This window comes from Pimephales promelas, chromosome 1 (genome assembly GCF_988280905.1).
Source record: "Pimephales promelas chromosome 1, fPimPro1.hap1.1, whole genome shotgun sequence".
Classification (NCBI taxonomy): Eukaryota; Metazoa; Chordata; class Actinopteri; order Cypriniformes; family Leuciscidae; genus Pimephales; species Pimephales promelas.
In genome coordinates, this window is record NC_142769.1 from 23867080 (window position 1) to 23889596 (window position 22517).

Below are 22517 nucleotides of genomic sequence, written 5' to 3' on the forward strand. Positions count from 1 at the left end.
AACTTTATTTCTTTCACAATAAAATATAATGGGTAATATATGGGATTTTTGATGTTAGTAGAAATATAACCTTTATTCAATATCTTATTTATTTCACAGTCTCAATAGGTTGCTCTAGGTGGTTGTATATCAACAAGAAATCAATAATAAAAAAATAAAAAGCTGTAAAACAAATGTATGGGGAAACGATTAAATGTGCCATAATAACGGTTTTGATTTTTTATCATAACTCATAAGTAAATGATTCACGTCATTCACTCATCCACAGAAATATTTTATAAGTGCATGATTTCGGAGATTTGTACGCTTTTAGCTCTCCGTACAGTCATTTTTTATTTATGTAAAAATGTTATATGCTCTAAAAGATAGCTAGGAATCTTGCTAGCTTGATAGACAGTTAATCAATTTTATTTTGGATGTGGGGTCATAGCTACTAGTGAATATGAATTGCTGTAAATCTCTGTAAAAATGCATGTAAGACCAACATAATTCCCATAAATGTTGTCCCAACTAGCCAAATACAGTTGTCTAAAAAAACAACTGCCAGCATTACAACATGAATAAATTATGCGGTTTGTGTGTTATAATCTTATTGTTTTACTACTCACTGGCTTTATTTATGTTACTCTTGACGTTTTTGGTTGTTGTTTCTTTTTCATTTTTTTATTATAACTGTTAGCTGTTGTTTGGTGATGTTAAGACTAAGAGTCCATCATTTTGATATCACTGTTGTTGAGTTGTGCGTAAAGTGTTGAGGTCTATTTGTGTCTATGTAAAATTGCTTGTGAAAGAAAGAAAGAAAGAAAGAAAGAAAGAAAGAAAGAAAGAAAGAAAGAAAGAAAGAAAGAAAGAAAGAAAGAAAGAAAGAAAGAAAGAAAGAAAGAAAGAAAGAAAGTAGACTGAAAGAAAATTAAATAAATAAATAAAGGAGAGGTTGTGGCACTGTGGGAAATGAAGGGCAACAATTTAGCTGAAATCAAAGAGATACCCAGCAGTCCCATTCATGCCTCATACAGTATCCACCTTTTTTTGCACCCGTTCCATTTCCCATGATTCATAGCGGCTTCAACTGACTGGACGGTTTTCTACTTCCTGCTGTCCTACTTTCACTAATTGTATCTTAATTTCAATCAATGTTTCATCAACCAATTGCCTGGTTTTAATAAATAAGAAGTATATAGTAAACAATAGATGATCATGATGACGGAGGCGACGGTGCGCAGACTGGACTTTGGTCTCATGAATGAAACTCGGCGGAACGTTATGCCTAACCTCACAGGCCTGAGAAATATATAGACTATGCATCTTTGAAAGCAGAGGTAGACAGGAGTCAAAGGACTAACCAGCCTAACCTTATAGTACTGTTATTCTGCAGCATGCCGGGGTGATAGAGACTGTCGGATGTTTGCTGGATTAGGGAGATCGTGCAGTCATGCATCAGCTATCCTTTGGAAGTTATGAAGCAAAGAAAAACGTTCATTTTGTTTTTATTTGTGATTTAATAAAAAAATAACGTGATCAGATCATATTTGATGAATGTTTTTTTTTTTTTTTTCTCGAGGATGGCACAATCTAAAACACATGGCAAAAAAGCATAGACCAGACTCGAGACGAAAGTTGACTTCCGGCATCGTCGTCATGGCAGCGCGCATTGTTTAGAGCAGAAAAAGTGGATAATTCCCCTGAAGGATGTAGTCTCGCCTCATCACGACTTGATTTGGCTGCTCAGTGATCCATACATCTGTCCTTTCCTGAGGCAGGCCAGCCAAAATCCCAGCTATTAGCTAATAGCTTGGGAATGTTACAAAACAGTGAGTGGCACAGTGTGCCCAACTGCAGATGGGGAGCAAGAGGGCATGTAGACAAAGAGAAAAAGCAAAAAAAAAAACTCTGACTGACAGACACTCTTGACTCCAAAAGTCCAGTGAGACATTCCAGAGATACATTTTCCTGTTGCATCCTCTGCATTTAGTCACTCATCAGCCCATCTGTCTATCTGTCTGTCTGTCTATCTATCTATCTATCTATCTATCTATCTATCTATCTATCTATCTATCTATCTATCTATCTATCTGTCTGTCTGTCTGTCTGTCTGTCTGTCTGTCTGTCTGTCCGTCCGTCCGTCCGTCCGTCCGTCCGTCCGTCCGTCCGTCCGTCCGTCCGTCCGTCCGTCCGTCCGTCCGTCCGTCCGTCCGTCCGTCCGTCCGTCCGTCCGACCGACCGACCGACCGACCGACCGACGGACTGTGGATAGCTCATTCCTCAAAAGCAAGTATTCACGTCAATGAATGTGTCATCAATATGAAAAGTCCTGACATCATTGTTTATGATATATGGCTTTGTCACGTTTTCATAGTGACAGTTTACTCTGTAAATGTTTTCCTTTGCAAAAAAATCTGATTATTGGTTACACTACCTGAAAATGCTCAAGAAAGCACTATATACTATTTGCACAGCCATTTGAAAACTACAGTAAAGTTACACATTACTGGATTTAGTGAGGTAACTGAGTACAAGACACTAAATATGTATGTTTCACATTTTTACTGCATATGCTTTTTTTCTATTCTAATTTGTTCACAGCATTGTGCAAAAGAAAAAAAAAATACACCCTTATTTACTACAAATAATAATTAATAATACACTCACCTAAAGGATTATTAGGAACACCATACTCATACTGTGTTTGACCCCATTTCACCCTCGTAACTTCATAATTCTACATGGCAGTGATTCAGCATGTTGATGGAGATTTGTGGGATGCATAACCATGGCATGAAGCTCCCGTTCCACCACATGCCCTATTGCTCTATTGCTCTATTGGGTTGAGATTTGGTGACTATGGGGGCCATTTTAGTACAGTGAACTCATTGTCATGTTCAAGAAACCAATTTGAAATGATTCAAGCTTTGTGACAGGGTGCATTATCCTGCTAGAAGTAGCCTTCAGAGGATGGGTTCATGGTGGCAATAAAGGGATGGACATGGTCAGAAACAATGCTCAGGTAGGCCGTGGCATTTAAACGATAAGCAATTGGCACTAAGGGGCCTAAAGTGTGGCAAGAAAACATCCCCCACACCATTACATCACCACCAGCAGCCTGCACAGCGGTAACAAGGCATGATGGATCCATGTTCTCATTCGGTTTACACCAAATTCTGACCATCTGAATGTCTCAACAGAAATCGAGACTCATCAGACCAGGCACTATTTTTCCAGTCTTCAACTGTCCAATTTTGGTGAGCTCCTGCAAATTGTAGCCTATTTTTCCTATTTGTACTGGAGATGATACTCCAATGGTACCCGGTGGGGTCTTCTACTGTTGTAGCCCATCCGCCTCAAGGTTGTGTGTGTTCTGGCTTCACAAATGCTTTGCTGCATACCTCGGTTGTAAAGAGTGGTTATTTCAGTCAAAGTTGCCCTTCTATCAGTCGGCCCATTCTCCTCTGACCTCTAGCATCAACAAGGCATTTTGGCCCACAGGACTCCCATATACTGGATGTTTTTCCCGTTTCACACCATTCTTTGTGAAACTCAGACCGGCCAATATCACAGTACATATTGGAACTGAACATACAACATATATAGTACTGTAAATCATTCATGCACATCCCTTCTCTTCAGTGAAAGCTGAGGTTCACCTGAGAGAAATTGTTCAATTTAGGATAAAAAAAAAAAAAGATTTAAAAAAAAAAAGACAACTAGTTCAACATTTGTTTGAGGACTATTAGTTTTATATAGAATCACTATTCAGCATTCACAAGTATAGTTAATTTTGACTGACATGACATAAGCAAATGATAATGTTATAAAACAGCAGAGAGTTGTATGAAAGCAATTGATGCATGTCCAAAAGCATTTGCAATTTGTTGGAAGGAATGAGAAACTGCTACTATGATGTCATGCACATGTCAAATGACTACATGTTGTGGAGGTTGAACTAACTGTTGTGCAAATGTAAATAGTGATGTGAGAAATGCACCAAAGCAACTGAGAAAAACTGTAAATAATGTAAATGGTGTGGTCGGTAAGATTTCTTGATGTTTTTGAAAGAAGTTTCTTCTCCTCAAGAAGACTGCATTTATTGTATCATATTTGTATTTATATTATATTCATGTTGTGAAATATTTAAATTAGGTGAACTGTTTTCTATTTTAATATTTAATTCATGGCGGTGATGGTGAATTTTCAGCATCATTAGTCTACAGTGACTTCGCAAATCATTCTAATATGCTGATTTCTTGCTTTCCTGCATCAGCCATATCAGGTCTCTTTTCTGAAACAATGTATTTGTTTATCATTTGTTTTTACTAACTAAGGAAAAAACTAAGCATTGTCTTTTACTCCTTTATAAAATAGGGGTCTGGACAGTTACTGAGATCCAAAAACTTTCCCTCTGGGATCCTTTTGTCTTGTTCTTTTTGATTCAGTCTTTTATGGAGGCATTTCATTTTTGGGTTATGGGTTATGGTCTCTGTTAGAGTTAGATATATGAGTAACATTGTAGACTGTGAACTGTTGTCACAATTTTGACCATTTCTGACTAGATGTCTATTTCCAGACTCTGAAATGGAAGTGAATAGGTTATTAAAGTCACTTAGCAACTGCCAGGAAGCTTTAGCAACAGTGTCAGGGGAAAAAGCACTCAAACAGTGTTTTTCCTCCTCCAGACAGCAACTTTCAGCTTAATTCAGTCTTATGGGAGGCATTAGGTGCCTCTTTCAGCTTATCTGATGCTTTTGGAACAAATTGAGTGAGAGCTACGGCATGTCCATGTGATATTGTAGGACATTTGTCTTTTTGTGTTTTGATTCTTCACTACTTCAAAACTGCATTTTCAGGCACAAATGCTTGCCTATGTAACAGGGTGATGGTTATAAAGAGTGGTTGTATATGGCCTTTTATGCTTGTTAAAAAAGAGCCTTTTTTGGCAAGGCATTTTTGAAACAGCAGCCCTCTTGAAACACTGGGGACAAGTCACAGTGATGTGCTAACTTTTTTTCCCTGATGGTAATTCATAAATCAAGATTTTATGATCTGCCCAATTGTTCTGTTAACAATTCTCACCTTTCTATTTTTGTGCCTCCCGTCTTCCTTTTCACTTGTTTCTCACAGGTGCGAGTGATCATCACAGATGAGAATGACTGTGTTCCAGAGTTCATGCAATCCATTTATAGCAAAGATGGTGTCCCTGAGACAGTCACGACCGCAACGTCGCTGCTGCAGGGTAAGTCTGTGGTCTGCACATTAATGTACCTGTTACCTAGAGGTCATTGTATAACAACATTTGAATAGTAGCCAGTGTTCATTTTTACACAGATATCATTTAGGTCATACATTGTGTTTTGTTAAAACAAATCCGGTCAAACTTTATTTTAAGGTGTCCGTGTTACAGTGTAATTATACATTTAAGTACAGAGTAATATAATTAACTACATGCATTTACTACAGGATAAGGGTTAGAATGGGGGTTTGGTTCAGGTTTAGTTGCCTGAGAACGAGACGAGATTTTTGCACAATATTTTATAGAAATCCTCAATGATAACGTTTTTGACTGGAAAAATTGTCTGCAGGTGCATTTTGAAATGTTTTAACTAATAATCTTGAATGTCATTTCAGCTCTGCTTTCCAATATGCAACAATATGCAAGACAACAAACTGTAAAAAGTTTTGCCACTAACTCAACTGTGTCCGATTTTCAAATGTTTATTATCAGGATAAACCCATTGAGAACTGACTTAGAACTTTACATGAGTCACTTCAGACCTTACTGTACATTTATGAGCTTCCAGAACTACTGATTGAGTCTGTGTGACCTCATAATTGAACTCCTTTCCACAAATTGAAAATAGAAATAAATAACAAAAATAAATAACTTATTAAGTGCAAACAATAAGTTCAGGTGCAACCATATTGTAGCGCATACTCTTTATAATTGTGTGTTTTATTTCGCACTGGCTGTTATGGGGATAAAGCGGTGAGTTCAGGGAGTGAAACGAGTGAGCGAGTTAGACTGGTGCGTTTGTTTTAGCCTACAGCTGTTATTGCAGTCCGATTAAAAGTTCACGAGCCTCCCTTGTCTGTCTTTCTTCAGACGTTACAGCACTCTCTCAATATTTGTGCAAACCGAGACCAGAGCCACAACTACACCTTTCAGAGATTGATTTGATACTGTGAGACAGACCATTGAATGTAGCCTAATTTGCGCGCATCAGGGAGTTCACGGTTTACTTTCGTGACTGCGCATAAGATGCAGCGGTGCTGAGCGCGCATTCCACAATCAATTAGCATTAGCATGCGCATTCCGCATTCAAAAACTCAATTAGGCTCTGTTGCGCAACGAATCCTCCGCCATCAAACGTTTTTGTCTTGCTTTATCTATAAGAAACATTTTAAAGCTACACTGTGTGATTTTTACCCCCATCTAGAGGTGAAAAGGTAAATGACCATCCAGTGAATATTAGTTTCTGTTCCTTTCATTTCTGATTTCGTTTTAACTTCTACGGTGGCCAATGTAGTCCAAGATTAACATGGCTTCCAGTTCGACCTCATCCATCAATGTTAAATCAAACGTAAATGCGAAAGGCGAAGCTTGAATTAACGGGTATGTCCCTATTTGGCTAATGTACTTTCAAGATGGAGGGGCAACATGGCGACCGACATTAGAACCCCTTACCCGTATTTATTTTCAATGGCATATTATACACTCACGAGAATACTTTATTACTCGAACAAAGTAAATATACATTAATGAGCACATATATTTTTGAAAGAACTAAGTGTTTTTAGCTAAGAATAAATTAAAAGAGTTACACAGTGTAGCTTTAAAGGGTTTCCTTTGCTAAATGTTTTTTACAAGGCCACTGGGTCTTTAACATTGTTGAGGACAAAATGCCACAAGGCAATTAGATCTGTGATTTTACACAGATGTGAGACAAAATATGATAACGACAGACTCATTCAGTAGACATAATCACTAATTTAGTCAATACATTTCAGCATGCTAGATCGCCTCTTATTTAACAAATGAATGCTCTGCTAGTTAACTGGATATGTTTTATTTATTTGTATTGGTACATCCGTGCTGTGAGATGTACCAAGTGCTGGGGACAATATCAACCCTGGCAAAAAGTGGTGGGGAAATTCGCAAATAATATAATAATTATAAAATAGTTATAAATAAATATAAAACAGCCCATGGCACCATATTATAATATGAAAATAATAATAATAATATAAAATATTATTATAATTTATTATTATTATAAAAATAGTAATTAAAAAATTTATTTCATTTTTTTGCGTCAAAATTTTTTTTTTGCTCCAGTAGATCTGCTCTGGCGCCGAAATTTCACTATTAATCTTGTCACATTTTAGTCTCGTGAGATCTTGTCACACCCCTAGCAAATAACATACCAAATATTCATGTTAGCATTTAACAAATGCTTTGTGAAAACTCAAATAATATTATGAGTTTTAGTGCGTTGTTGCTGCAAGAGCTTATTCACAATGTGACTTACACGTTCCGACTAGTGAGTAACTTTAACATGCATTGTTTTGTGCAGTTGAATGCTGTAATATCATGTTTGACTTTTATCTAGAAAGGATACTTTTAAATTGATCAAAAGTGGCATGTGTAATGTAAAAAAATTATATTTCAAATAAATGCTATTGCTATTTATCAAAGGATTCTGAAAAAAATGCATCACGGTTTCCACAAAAATACAGTTTTCAAAATTATCATTAGAAATGTTTATTGAGCAATAAATTGCCATATTAGAATGATTTCTAAATGATCACGTGACTGTGAAGTTTTAAGGAAATATGCTGAAAATTAAGCTTTGACATCACAAGAATAAATTACATTTTAAAATATAAAAAGTAATAGAAAACTGTTGTTGTTTTAATTTTTAATATTTTGTTCACAATATTTCTGTTATTACTGTATTTATGAATACATGTAGACTTTGTGACCATGAGAGATTTAAAAATATTTAAAAGTCCTACCAACCCAAAACTTTTGAACGGTAGTGTACATGCATTTGGGTGAATTAGCACTTTAGGTTACTGGTGGTCATGCAGTTTAAATGGGTAAATCCACAACATTGTTGGATACAATTGAATTATATGAAGCAGCCATATGTTCTTCAAAAGCAGAAGGTCATACATTGCTTATATATATATATATATATATATATATATATATATATATATATATATATATATATATATATATATATATATATATATATATATATATATATATATATATATATATATATATATTTCTCAACATTCATTCATCAGTCAGATTAGAGCTTTTCAGAGTGAAAAAATGTTTTGCAGTTTTGCATTCAATCGGCCAATCCATGGACGGGCTGTAGACGACCCTGTAGCCGTGCAATTTGAGACAAGTGTGGCCCAATGAAGAAAGTCTTTTTCTCACAATGAGACGAGAAGATGACATATTCTTCCTCTATCATTATGTTTAACACCACCTTTGAAGCACTTCTCCCCTGATGTGCCCTTTCATGTGTCTAAATTGCACATTGAACCCGGAGTCTTTGTACCAACTCCTGAGAGTGCACTTGTAACACACAGAATGGAAAACACAAGCCCTCAGCCATGATAAGAAGAGCTTTCATATTCTCATTAAATTTTAGATAACCACAGCTGCTTTTGTAGCAATTCAGAAATGTGATGGACAAAACAACAACTGCTGAACAATAGACAAACTGCATATGCAGACACAATGGCAAACAAAAGAGAACAAAACAAACGAAGACTGGAAAGTTATCGAGATTAAAAAAGCGCTGCTGGTCTGAAGAATAACAGGACTTGGCAGACATTTTAAGAGCTTAACACAGAGACTCCTGGCAGGATGAGAAAGGTGATGTGGTGAGGTGTACAGCAGATGTGCTGATTAGCAGGTGCATGCCAACCAACATCTGCACACACGTCTGTGTGTGCTTCATAACAATTATCTCTACCCAGCATGAAATATCATGCTTGCTCCAGTCAAGCCTATTCAGAAGAACAGAAGAAGGGCTACTTTGCAAGAATAATTTCTAGCATGTGGCGTCTAATCAAGCATTCATAATGTATGAGGTGGACAATTTATTATTTAAACATTTGTGGGAACAGTCTTTTTCGTAATGGCTTAGGTTTGCTGGATTGTATTGTTGGAGGTCCACTTCAGCTTCATGTACAGCAGAATATTAGATTTTAGCCGATATATCATTATGGAATTATCCTGTTTAATTTCCTGTCTTTATTTTACTTCTCCCATGATGGAATTCATGGACCTCACTGCAGTAGATGGAATTGAGTGAGGTAGAGGGGGATTGGGAACATGCCACAAGGACTTGTTAGGTGCGATCAGGAGGATCTGATTAAGCACACACTCAACAAGCACATTTCAAGAGGACTTGAAGGAGGATTAACCATAAACGTCATCTGTAAAAGTGCCCGGGCTAGTTAACTGGTAGATATAAAAGCTGAATAAATGAATTGATAAAATCAAAATAGTATTTTACAATAGTGCTCTTTTTGGCCTGTAATATTTCAGAAGCTCAGGTTTTCACAACTATGGACGGTTTTCACTTGTTGATACATGTAATATATGAACTGTTTGAATATTTGATTTAATTTTGCACTCCTCATGCAATAATCAAAAAATCAAATGCTTCCGTCAGTTATAAAGAAAAGCTCAAGAATTAGCTTACTGGCTAGCACTAACTTTGCATCTAAATGTCAATTAACTCTCATTAGAGTTAATTGACATTTAATTGGAGTTAATTGGTGGCAGTGGCTCAGTGGTTCATGTGGGTTGTCCACGAACCGAAAGGTTGGTGGTTCAATCCTCGGTTCCACCTGACCAAGCTGGCGCCTTGCATGGCTGACACCGCCGTCGGTGTGTGAATGAGTGTATGAATGTGAGGCAAATGTAAAGCGCTTTGGTGGCCATTAGGTCTATGAAGGCGCTATATAAATGCAGTCCAATTACCATTACCATTTTTACTATTAGACTTGGGGTTAAGGTTAGTAGAATAACTTGACACATAGTTGAAAAAAAAAATATTGATAGTCAGTAGAATGTCCAACGCATTCTCATCCTTTAACGTCATATAGAACGCTATATGACAAAACGGCGCTATACTACGCACATGGCACCCATTATCGTTAATATAACACGCGCTGTGAGGGCTAAGTTTAGGTGTGGGGTAGGGTGTGCGTGTCATATTCACGCTAAAGGATTTATAACGTCTTGGGTTCGCGTGTTATATTAACGATAACGGGTGCCATGTGCGTAGTATAGCACCGTTTTTGCATATAGCGTTCTATATGACGTTAAAGGATGAGAACGGGCTGGAATGTCTGTAGGAGGACCATCAATATAAAGTGTTTGCATGTATTAAGTGGACAATCTACTAATACTATAAGTAACTTTGCAACGACATGTCAACTACCTCTCACATTAGTAGACTGTTAGGTGTTAGGGCGGGGAAAAAAAACTTACATTGTGATATTTTGTTTTTATGCAATATATTATTGCTATATACAAACAATTTCACCAGATGATTTGAATAGATCTATTTGAAAAGAAATAATCATTCTATAATAATTGTGGTGATTTTGTTGAGGAGTGATTCTGCATATAAAATTATAAACAAATTAGAGCAAATATAAAAACAATAGAAGGAAGATACAATTGAAATAATCAGTGCTTGTTTCAGGTAAATTAACAGTATTCAGGTACAACAATTGGATAATCAAATGTAAAAAATAAAACTCTTCACTGTATAAATGAAATATAACTAATATAATTACTTGATACAATTTGTCTTTGTTAAGCTACAAGTAATTTTCTCTTTTGTTGTTTGATCACCATTGGTGACACAAGAGCTGCATGTACGTTAGTCTGCTGTCCCTTTCAGATGAATGAATTTGTTTTCTTTCTCAGTTTACAACACATAACCGACCGTGTTCACGAGGATACTCGCCGAGACAGGCATTTTGACTTCATTTTTTTGTGTGCACGTGTCTGTTTAAGCTCAAAAGAAAGAACCGAATTGGGTATTCGAGTGCTCTCCGCTCGGCTATGTGTATGCGCACAGAAAACAGTGTGTGAGTCCTCCTGCGCTTGATGCCTGATTTGACTTAAAAACACATACAAATGATAAACTTTCTTCTCTGATGGTTAAACTTTGGAAATAATCAGCAAATCACATGCGTTCTGAACCGGGGAGCAGCTGGCCTGTACTGATCACTGATCAACTACAATCCCTGGCTATACATGACATCCATGATATCAATGCTAAAGCGATACGTTGTGCAGCCCTCGGGTTAGAAGTAACCTCTAGTTGCAAAGTTGCTTATAGTCGGTAGAATGTCTGTTGGATGTCAGAAGATCTACTAATACTCTAATGACTGGTAGCTGGCATGTAGTTGCAAAGTTTCTTATAGTTGTTAAACTGTCTAAAGTGGACTATCGAAATAGTGTTACCGCTTACCGTCCTTAAATCCAGTTTTGCCTACAAATATCAAATTAGGAAATATTCCAGGTAAATATATATAAAAAATAATAATAAATAATTAAATAATATTTATTTATTGTTTAGCAAAAACAGATCATTTCTTTCAGTCGAACATTTCTTTCTTTATTTCTTTCTTTGGATATGTTGTTTATAATGCTTGATATTTATAATGCTGCTTATAAGTTTATAAATTTAAATGTGTAATATACAAATCAGGGCTTCCTATAGTGTAGAATCAGGAACACTGGACCTCGGCTTGAGTAATGTTTACCCCCTTTTGTCGACACTAGTTGAGTTGATGTGAAAAGCAGCTACGGTGTATGCAGTGCCTTATTCTGAAGTTCATTTGAAACAGGCTCACACCTTATTGAACGCCATTGCATTTTGCTGTAGTTGTCAGATGCAATAAGACTCACAGCTTGGGATCTTATGATTTCCAGTCATGTATAACCGTTCTAGTCGTTTATTTGACAAGCGCGTATGCCCAAGCTATTTACACAGGGAAGCTCAAATAAAGATTGATCCTATTAGCTGATTCTGCACTTCTCTGTAGAGCAGCTTTTTTTTTTTTTTTTTTAAGACCCATATCCTGTTTTTCTTTCTCTTTTGCAGTATCAGCCAGTGATTGTGATTCGGAGCAGAATGCAGATATCACATACTACACGCTTAGTCCAGATTTCACCATTTCAGCCCATGGCACCATATTCCCGTCAGGCCCTCTGGATTATGAGAGGATCAACCACCTGTATGAATTCGTAGTGATGGCGGTGGATAAGGGTGAGGTGCCCCGAACCGGCACAGCCACTGTGCGTCTTCGAATGGCCAACGTCAACGATGAGCCTCCGGAGTTCTCGCAGCCTGTGTGAGTTCCTTATTTCCATATACCACCCTTCAGCCTTTATCCCATTACCCCATGAGGAACGTGATAATGGAGGTCTGTTGTTTCTACTTTATTCGTCCATAACCAGGAAATGTTTTAAAAGATAATAGTAGTTTATATTAATTAATGTAAGATTTTTTTTTTTTTTCCAAAATTCCTGCTCTGCATATTTTCGGTGTGTTGCCATGGGTTTGCATCCACACTAACAGCATGTTCACATCTGGCACTTCCTAAAATGTACCAATGCTTTCAGCTCAGAATCTTGGTGTGTGTCTGTATGACAAGAATGAAATGCCAAGGTGATGGCAAAACATTTTCAGCTGACAGCTGCTGTAACGGGCGGGAAAAAAAAGAATTTGATATATAATATACTCATTTTTTATTAGTAGACTTTAAAAAGGCATCTGAAATAAGTGAAATATAGTGCTGTCAAGAATATTGATTTTTCAGTATCAATACTGAAATATCTGAAATGCTTCCAATACTCATTTTCCACATTCTGTACCATATTTTCCATTACTCGCTCATCTCTCTGACAGTGAGTTGACATACAAACCTGCCTCCCCTCACTCACTCGTTTCATTTGCTCCAGATGAATGTTGTTGTTACAAGACTTGAATTTTCGACAGGGATTGCGCATATTGTGCAAAATTTGACTAATTCCTGTATATTTTGTGCTCATACCCAAAGTTTAAGCACAAAATACCTAACAGATATTTTTTTTTTTATATAGCATGTTGAAGTTTTCACTTTTTGAGGGTTTGTGCCTGGCATTAAAATGCAAATGAGCTGCTACAGGGGCGGGGTTTCCAAAAGGGAGTCAAATCTGCATCCCCCCATGTTAAAATGTTAAACTTTACAGCAGAAAAAAAAAAAAAAAAAAAATATATATATATATATATATATATATATATATATATATATATATATATATATATATTATTATTATATTAATATTAATAGTATAATATGATATTACTCCTGTGAAAGTCAGGAAGAATAGTGGTAGACAAAAAGCACCTTTGAGAAACTCAACAGCTGTGCAAAAATATGAAAAGTCAATTCAGAAGAGCAGAGCGCGGTAGATAAAACTTGCAGTCCATTATAACATCTACAAAGACAGCATCCATGCTTTTCGTATTGAACTAGGCAAAGTTAGACAGACTTTCTTCTCGAATATTATAAAAAGCAACTTAAATAACACACAGACTCTTTTTGCTACTGAAGAGAGACTTGACAAACCCCCAAAGCCAGAATCCCAGTGAAATGCTCAGACAGCAAGTGCCATAAGTTTGCTTCATTTTTCTCTGAGAAAATCAATAATATCACAAAGGTGATCAGTGCATCCTTGATTTGCTCTGGGGTCAGGGATATCAGACCACAACACAACCAGAGAAAGTAGTGACTATCTCTGTTTTCAAAGAAATTGAAGGCAAAATTTTGGAAGAAACCAGATCTCCTGAAGTGGTAAATGCCTTTCTTCTCTCTGGGAGTTTTCCAAACTCCCTGAAAACTGCAATGTCAAGCCCATCCAAAGAGCAATCTGGATATGACAATCTTAAGCAACTATAGACTGATCTCAAATCTTTCTTTCATAGGCAAGATCATTGAAAAAGTTGTCTTCAATCAGGTGAACAAATTAGTATGCTTGAATGGATACTTTGACAATCTTCAATCTGGTTTCCACAGCACAGAGACCACACTCATAAAGATAATAAACAATATTCGCTTAAATACTGATACAGGCAAATTATCAGTGCTGGTACTACTCAACCTCAGTGCTGCATTTGACACTGTCGATCACAATATACATCTTGACAGGCTGGGAAACTGGGAGGGGCTTTCTGGAATAGTCCTAAAATGGTCCAGGTCATACTTAGAAGGGAGAGGTTATTATGTGAGTATAGGAGACAAAATCTGAGTGGACATCCATGACTTGAACATTCCCTCAAGGCTCAATTCTTGTGCCAATCCTGTTCAATATATATATGCTTCCAATGAGCCAAATGATGACAAAGAACCAAATCGCTCACCACAGCTACGACACATAGCTCTACTTAGCCCTATTGCCTAACGACTACAGCCCCATTGACTCCCTGTGCCAATTACTTTAAATGCATCGATGAAGAAAACAGTCGGATGTGCCAAAACATTCTTTAGTTAAACAAAGACAAAACTGAAGTCATTGCGTTTGGAAACAAAGATGAAGTTCTCAAGGTGAATGCATACCTTGATGCTAGGGGTCTAACAACTAAAAGTCAAGTCAGGAATCTGTATCTCTAGAGTCAGACCTTAGTTTCAGTAGGCATGTCAAAGCATTAACTAAATCGGCATGCTATTTTAGATGCTTTGTTTCCAGTCAAGACTAGAGACTAGAGAAACTTGTGCATGCTTTTATCACCAGCAGGGTGGATTATTGTAATGGACTCCTCACTGGCCTTCCTAAAAAGACCATAAGACAGTTGCAGCTCATACAGAAAGCAGCAGCCAGGATTCACAGCAGGACCAGAAAATATGAACATATCACACCAGTCCTCAGGTCTTTACATTGACTCCCAGTTACATTTAGGATTGAAAATACCAAGGGTTCACTATAAGCAAGGAGAGTCTGCTTTTAGCTATATTATGTAGCCGCAGCTGCATAATCCAGAGGAGATCAGACGTGCTCCTACAGTAGTCACATTCAAATCCAGACTCAAAACACTTAAGTTTAGCTGTGCATTTACTGAATGAGCACTGTGCCACCATTCGTCCGACTGTTTTTACTGTACTTTATTTTATTTTTTATTATAAACTGTTTTAATTATTCTTATTTGTTAAGCGCTCTGAATTACCATTGTGTATGAAATGTGCTATATAAATAAACCTTCCTTGCCTTACTTTTTAAAATATATATATATATATATTTTAATATTGAGGCGAGAGCATTATTAAGCACTAAAAACACATTATGTTTTTATTTATTTTTTTAACCAGGAAAAGTCCCATTGAGTTACACTAACTCTTCTTACAGGGAGTCCTGGCCAAAACTGGCGGCCAACATGTTTCAAAAAATAAAACAAATAAAAGACAACAATTACATGTTACACCACAAATCTCTGTACACACACTAACACAACATTTTAAAAACTTTAAAAAAAAAAAAAAAAAAAAAAACACTTATGACGCTCCAGGAAATCCCTAATACAGTTATCTCTGTAGCTGGATAAAAAGAAGATAGAAACTCTTTGACTTATTATATATGAAGACAATAAACACAAGACTGCACCAAAATATAGTTTATCTGTGTTCTTCATGTTTAGTGCATTTTGCTTTTCAAATGCACATCATAAGTGACTCAAACAGTGCTTTCAGAGACCATTTATTGAAGCAATCGAGTCACTTCTCACTATGGGATATTATTGGCTCATGTGGACAATTACCGTAAGAACTTGCACAAGGCACGGGTGGTGCCAAATTTGAAAAAAAATAAATAAATAATAATGAGGTCAGACAGGGAAAATTGTTGGTTTCATTAGAATTACATAAACTGTAAATATTAGTTTTCTAATATTTGTTTACTTTTTTAATTTAAAAGTAGACACTCTGAGCTTTCTAAAGAGATAGATTTCATATTTGTATGGCAAGTATTGCAGGGACAAAATCTACTAGGAAGCAAGCAGCTTCCAAGTGGATGGAGCCCTGGAGTTAAGAATGGTATCTACAACCCCCTGAGGATCCTGACCCACAGTTCCCAGGTCTCTTGCTGGGGGTGAAATATTGTCCTCTGAGCCTAGGGCAGATGGCCCCTCCTGGTCAAAATCTCCCAAGGAGATTTGTCTGTGAACCATAGTCTGGCCAACCAGAACAGGGAAGTAGTAGGCAAACCCCTTAATGACGAACCCTTGCCAGGACTCCCAGGAGCAGAGCAATCAGGGAAAAAGGCGTACAGATGCAGCCTCTGCCACTGTGATCCAGCAATAACTTGTATTTATGTACGTATGGCCGGCCTCTTCAATGCGGAAGCCAATGTGGGGGATAGATAACCAGCAAGCATCTCTTCCACCCAAGGCTCATTGAACCCAACAATAATCAAATAATCCAACGTCGTCGGGCTATAAACACTGGATGAAGACAGGCTTTCGACGACTTTGATATCAGGAAAGAACAGCAGGTTTGTTTTTGACAGTTGGTCCCGACTGCTGGTGAGAAAATGGTCATCAAACTTGCTTCAAGGCGCTTCTCGTTAAGTCAGAGTGATGAGAAATCACGTAAGATTTCGAAAACGAGGACTGCCCACCAGCCGCACACAGGACCCCTCTGATGCCAGATCCTCATCCTGCCTGGAATAAATTGCAGTACAAGCTTCCAGATCTGGAATCGGCCCCTCGGAGTCCGTAGAAAGGGCACTGAGATAGGGCACTGCCTGTGTCAAGCTCCGCTCCGAGCTACATTTATGAGCCCCGTGATCTGAATCGACTTGCTGCCTCAGTGGACGTGGGACCTAAACCACAAGACACAGCTGTCAGACTCCCATCTGTATTGAAGAGGGTGAGGCTAGAGCAGACTGTCCTCACAGTAAATGACCCTCTCTGCTCTAGCATGCTCCACTCCAATAAGGACCATCATCATATATCGGGTGCATGCATGGTAGAACACGCAGTCTGTAAGTTTGGTGTATTGTTTGTTAACACCTCTTTATCTTTATATCTTTCAAACTTAGATATGAAGAGTTCAGATGCAAAAGCCTCTAAATGCCATTTGAAATTTTCTTCTTTAATGATGATTTTTATCAAACATGTATATTTAAGTTCAGTAATTTCACTTAAATAACAATTAATAGGTAATTATCATTGCCATTTAAATATAATCACTGAACTTAAATATACAAGTTTGATAAAAATCATCATTAAAGAAGAAAATTTCAAATGGCATTTAGAGGCTTTTGCATCTGAACTCTTCATATTTTCTTTCTTTTTTACCCTCCTAACAAAGACAGACAAAGACATAAGATGGGCAAACTTGCCTTTAGGACTAACAAACAAACATTTTTTTTTTTTCTAGAGACTTGGCAGAGCACACAGTAGCATCGTGTAGCTTCTGAAGACAGCAAATCTTAATGTCGACTCAATCATAAATGTATATGTACACGTAGTCACATACTCCGAGATGTCAACTGACGTCGTCATGGTCAATCGGAGCTTGGCGTTTAGCACACTTGTTTCAGACACCGGCACCCTCTGAAGGGGTTCCCGTTGTGTCAGCGACTAAACACATTGTTGATGTTCCCTTGAAAGGGAACTTGCTTGTAACCTTAACTGTAATAATCAAGTAAATTTTCTGTTAATTTGTCAGTATTATTTATTAGAATGATTGTGTACAATCATTGTCTGATTGCTCTGAGGACAGTCTGCAGCTGGCCTGACGTTTCCCTTCTAGTTATGAGCAAAAAGCTATCATTCTACAGTGTTATCTTCCTGATTATGTGGTCTATCCTTTCCTTATCTCCATCTCCCCTTGTGTAGACCTTGTCGATAAGGTCTTCCCTCTATTAATTTGCCTCTCATTTTGCAGATTTTTCTGTTGTGCTGACTGCAGATTGTTATTGTTGTTGTTTTTTTCCGTCTTGTTGGTGGAGCTATGGCCCTTGGCCATTTTAATTGACTGATTTTCTGGCAGAGAGCTCACTGAATCAGAGGCAGATTCAATCAGCCGTGCATTCAGCTGAAGCTGGAGAAACCGAGAACGGGGGAGTGGGTTGGGGGGCAGACCTCGGTCAGAGAGTCCAAAAAAGAATGGGTGAGCCAGGGAGATTTTTGTTTCAATTGCGCTTCCAGTCCCCTAAAAGGCTTTTTTTTAATTACTTTATCCATTTGTATTCTGTGTGTGCATCTGTGTCTGCATGGTTATACCCGAGAGCATGAGTTTGAGACGTGAACGGCTTGAGAGTCTAATTTAAACATTAAATCAAAAATGACCCTGTTTACTTTCTTAATACACATTGGTGTTATTGTGCATGTTCCATCCATTCATGAATGTTATTTCAAAGAAAAAAAAAAATCTTGAAAAAAAAAAAATGTAATAACTTGTACTGCCTCTGCAGTGATTATTTTTGGCTGACATCACCCGCATCCTTTAATCCAACCACCCCCCACCCCTCGAATGCTCGAATTTCGAATGCTGCTTCATGTTGAGCAAGTGTTCTTTGCTGCTAAACTGCTTTGTAAAATAGCTACGTGTCTTCAGTTGTCATTTTGAAAAATGTAGTCTCATATGATGCTTGCTGCATTCCTAAAGATGCTGCATAAAAGCTGATTTCCTAGTTAGTAGAAGACTTTTATATTACTCCTTTTTGCCATTTGGGGTAACACAGTCTCATCCCAAAAAGTCATATAACTGACGTCTTGGGACGTCTTTTGACCATACGTCAATATCCGCCTTTTTAGGACCCCCTTAAACGTCGGTAGATGGCGATCCCGGGCCGTCATACAACTGACGCTTTACCTTTAACGTCAGTTAGGTGACGGGTTAGGTTTAGGGTTAGGTTTAGGTCTGGGGTAGAGTTAGGATCCCATAACCTCATCTACCGACATTTAAGGGGGCCCTAAAAAGGCGAATATTGACGTATGGTCAAAAGACGTCCCAAAACGTCAGTTATATGACGTCTTGGGATGAGACCGGGTTGTTTGGGGATATTTCATTTTTTATTTGGTGAACATGCAAATAATAGTTGAGGACTGCACTCAGGAAAGTTCAAACTGTGCTGAAAAACACACTTGAGCATTAAAATGAAATGCCCTCTAATTAATGTCTGCGCAGGTACAAACATCAGCAAGTTATCTGATTATTACAGCAGCTTATCTGCTGTCCAAGCAGGAATAACATTTAGTCCAGCTATTTCTGTATAACCGATTTAGAAATGTGGATGGCTAATAGCTGTAGTGTAATTAGACCCACTCTTCGCCACACTGAATCGTTATCTGAATTAGCTATTTTACAGCTATGCCGAAGCTGCAAGGCTTTGTTCGCACTGCAGGGAAATTACCTGATTTTTCCGAATGATTATTACAGTAAGTCTGCTAGTTAGATTATGATAGTTCCCTTTTCAGACTGCAGTCCATTTGTTAACAAGTTCACATTGGTTGTCATAGTAATTAATGACTTACATAAATTCATCATCCATGAGACTGTTGCTAATTAGTTTTTTGTTTCTTTTTATATGAAAATATCCTTTCAATTTAGGTTACTCTGACTAAATTGACATATATTTTGATAGACAATGGCATAATTAAAGCAAATATTTCACTATGTGTTTTCATTATGGCTGTATGAACAATTGAATTAGACTATAGGCTTCTGAGAATCATATTTCATAAGTGTGTTTTTTGTTTGTTTTCTTTTCTGCCTTCACACCTACTTACATTACTTTGAAAGTTTGGAATCTGTACGATTTTTCTTTTTTTCTTTTTTTTTAATTAACTTTTATGAAAGAAAATTTATGAATTATTATTTTATTCATTTCTGTTGCTAAGTAAGTGTTTTTTAGTAAGAAGCACCTGAAGACTGACGACTAGAGTAATGACTGCTGAGAACATTTGAAAATAACATAGATTATAGTTCTTTCAAACTGTAATAATTTTTACACAATATTACTGTTTTACGGTATTTTTTTATCAATTAAATGCAGTCTTAATAATATATATATATATATATTACAGACTCCAAACTTTTGAAAGATAGTGTAGTTTGCCTCGTTCATCCCTTCCTTAATGAGAATATTAAAACTGAGTAAAGCGAGTATGAATGTTGTATACTCCCTTCACCTCAGATTCGAACTTTTAGTCTCTTTCAAAACCCCTTCTTTCCTCAAACAGAAAAGACTCAATCTCTCTTATCCTACATCATTTCTGTGCACAGGATAGCCTATATGTGTCTGGCCTGTAATTGAGTAAATTGCAATGTCTGTCACTGCTGTTTGTTCCATTTGGGCAGACTAATTTGCCCGCTTCAAGGCGTCGGGCTCCTTCAGTTCGCCTGAAAATGAGCCTTGTCACTCATGCCATAGCGTTTGCACAGTACATCATTACCAGATCTGTTAACTGGCACCAACCTGACCAAGGACAAAGAGTAAGATAGATTGAGTGATGTTTATTACCCACTAGCCCGGGCTTTCCTTGCCTTACTGAGAACCACGGGACATGGTAATGCGGGGTGAAACAGTCAGTCCACTCCACTTCACAAGTTACACTTCATGTGATGCTGGAAATTTGGGTGAAAATGATTAAGAGTGCATTGTCAGTGTTCTTTTGTAATCATTGGAGTTTGCTCATTGCCTTTGTTTGGTTGCATTGATGCATGTCTTTCCAGGCTTAAGCAACTGAATTGTTGTCATCTGATTGATAGCTGACATAATGAGCAGATGTATACAGTGATTGTGTGGACGAGCCACATTTCGCTTGTCTGATTGGTTTATGCGCTTCAAACTAAGTGGCAGAGCGCTGGCCTCTATGAGCTGTCAGTCACTGTCACAAGACCCATCACCTGCGCTGTTGCCATGGCAATGACTTAGAAAGGGAGACGTAAGCAATGCGTTTTTTATGGTTAGTCCGTGACAGGTTTTCTCAAAGGCTGTGTTTAACAGATCTTCAGAGCTACATCTGAATATCTGAATACAAACCCTTTGAGTTATGTCTCTTAATGTGTGTGTGTCTGGGTTTGCTTGAGCTGATGTGTGTGTGTCTTTCTCAGGGGGAAGGATCTCTGTTTGTTTGTGTTTGTGTTTTAGTGTGTGCGAGCGATCTCAGATCTTTGAGTCTTCTAACAGATTACAGGTCGCGGATGTCATGTGTGTGTGTGTCAATTCTGGAGTGCAATGACGGTGAAAAAGTGCAAGCAATGGTGTCTCCATGAATGACATAAATCACCGACATGAAACGCCTGTCACCTTCACTCTGTTAGCCATCAATCAGCCCTACACAGAGTGGGATGATGGGTGCAAGCCCTCTTACCCTCTGTCATTCTGTCTCTCTATATATGTGTCATTTCCTGTCCTCTGATTGGTGTCTTCTCATCACTCTTGAGCTTTCATTCCTCCTCATATTCTTGTTTCGATCTTTCTGTTGGATTTCCATCTCTGCAGCCTTCAATCCGTCTTACTCTATTTGGCAAATGTTGCGTCTCTTTCACTTTCATATCTTGTCCCTCGGTCAGATTGACAGAGACTGATAATGTTGTTCTTTTCTATAAAGTCCCATTTTCTGTTAGTCTAAACTTGTTCTGACGGAAAGTCAAATGTCATCATTCATTCACGGTCATATCGTTTCAAACCACTATCGCTTTTGCCATGCATTTTGTGTTGGATGAAGTCATTTTCAAGCTTCAGAAAGACTCGAGAAGCACCTTAAAAGAGTCTTAAAAGTAGTCCAAATGAGTATCCAAACGATTTGTCTTCAGCTTAAACTACAGTTGTTATTGGGATTCCATCCATGTATGCAAATTTTAAGATATTGCATAAAAAATCACCTTGAAAGCTGTCAAAGTAAAACTTCAGAGATGTGCTTAAAAATGCATACTCATTTGATGTTTTCTTTTTATTATTCTGTAAGAAGGCATACACATACAGATTGTTGGTATACATTACTGAATAAATACATTCAAATTCACAATCTGGTGAAAGAAAAATGGATGCTTGGTGAATATTGAGTTTTAATCTAACTTGATTACCAGACTTTGTGATATGTGTTTGCTTAAGTCTTACAGAAGTTCTACCTTTCGATGTCTTTGACTATTAATTTATTTATGGACAGATTCAGCTGATCTGGCTCTCATTCCATTTTGAAGTGTCATAGATGTATTGGTATATTCACAGCCATGCACACAAGCAACAGTTGTTGTTGTTGTTGTTTTGCACAAAGAAGTTCAAAATTCATCCCTGAACCGACTGAATTCAGAACACATTGTCAATCTGTCATCAGGGCAGTGGACCTTTAGCTGCTCTGATGGGCCATCAATGTCCCTCTCAGATCAAAAGTAAATGTCTCAACAAGCAGTTCATCAGTGTACAGCCCATGTGACTTAAATAAAATCTTGCAACTGAAAAAGAACAAATGGTGGTTGGGAGT

The 22517-nt window shown here is 37.5% G+C and overlaps 1 protein-coding gene across 2 annotated transcripts in view; it reads left to right on the forward strand.

The window, feature by feature from the left end:
• The window catches only part of LOC120469136 (neural-cadherin), a 283986-nt gene that overhangs the window by 120060 nt on the left and 141409 nt on the right, over window positions 1–22517 (forward strand). For both annotated transcript variants that reach the window (XM_089129359.1, XM_039657904.2), the window contains exons 5-6: window positions 5116–5227; window positions 12150–12399. In XM_089129359.1, coding sequence (XP_088985485.1) covers window positions 5116–5227; window positions 12150–12399 — 362 coding nt within the window. The remainder of the gene's footprint in view (window positions 1–5115; window positions 5228–12149; window positions 12400–22517) is intronic.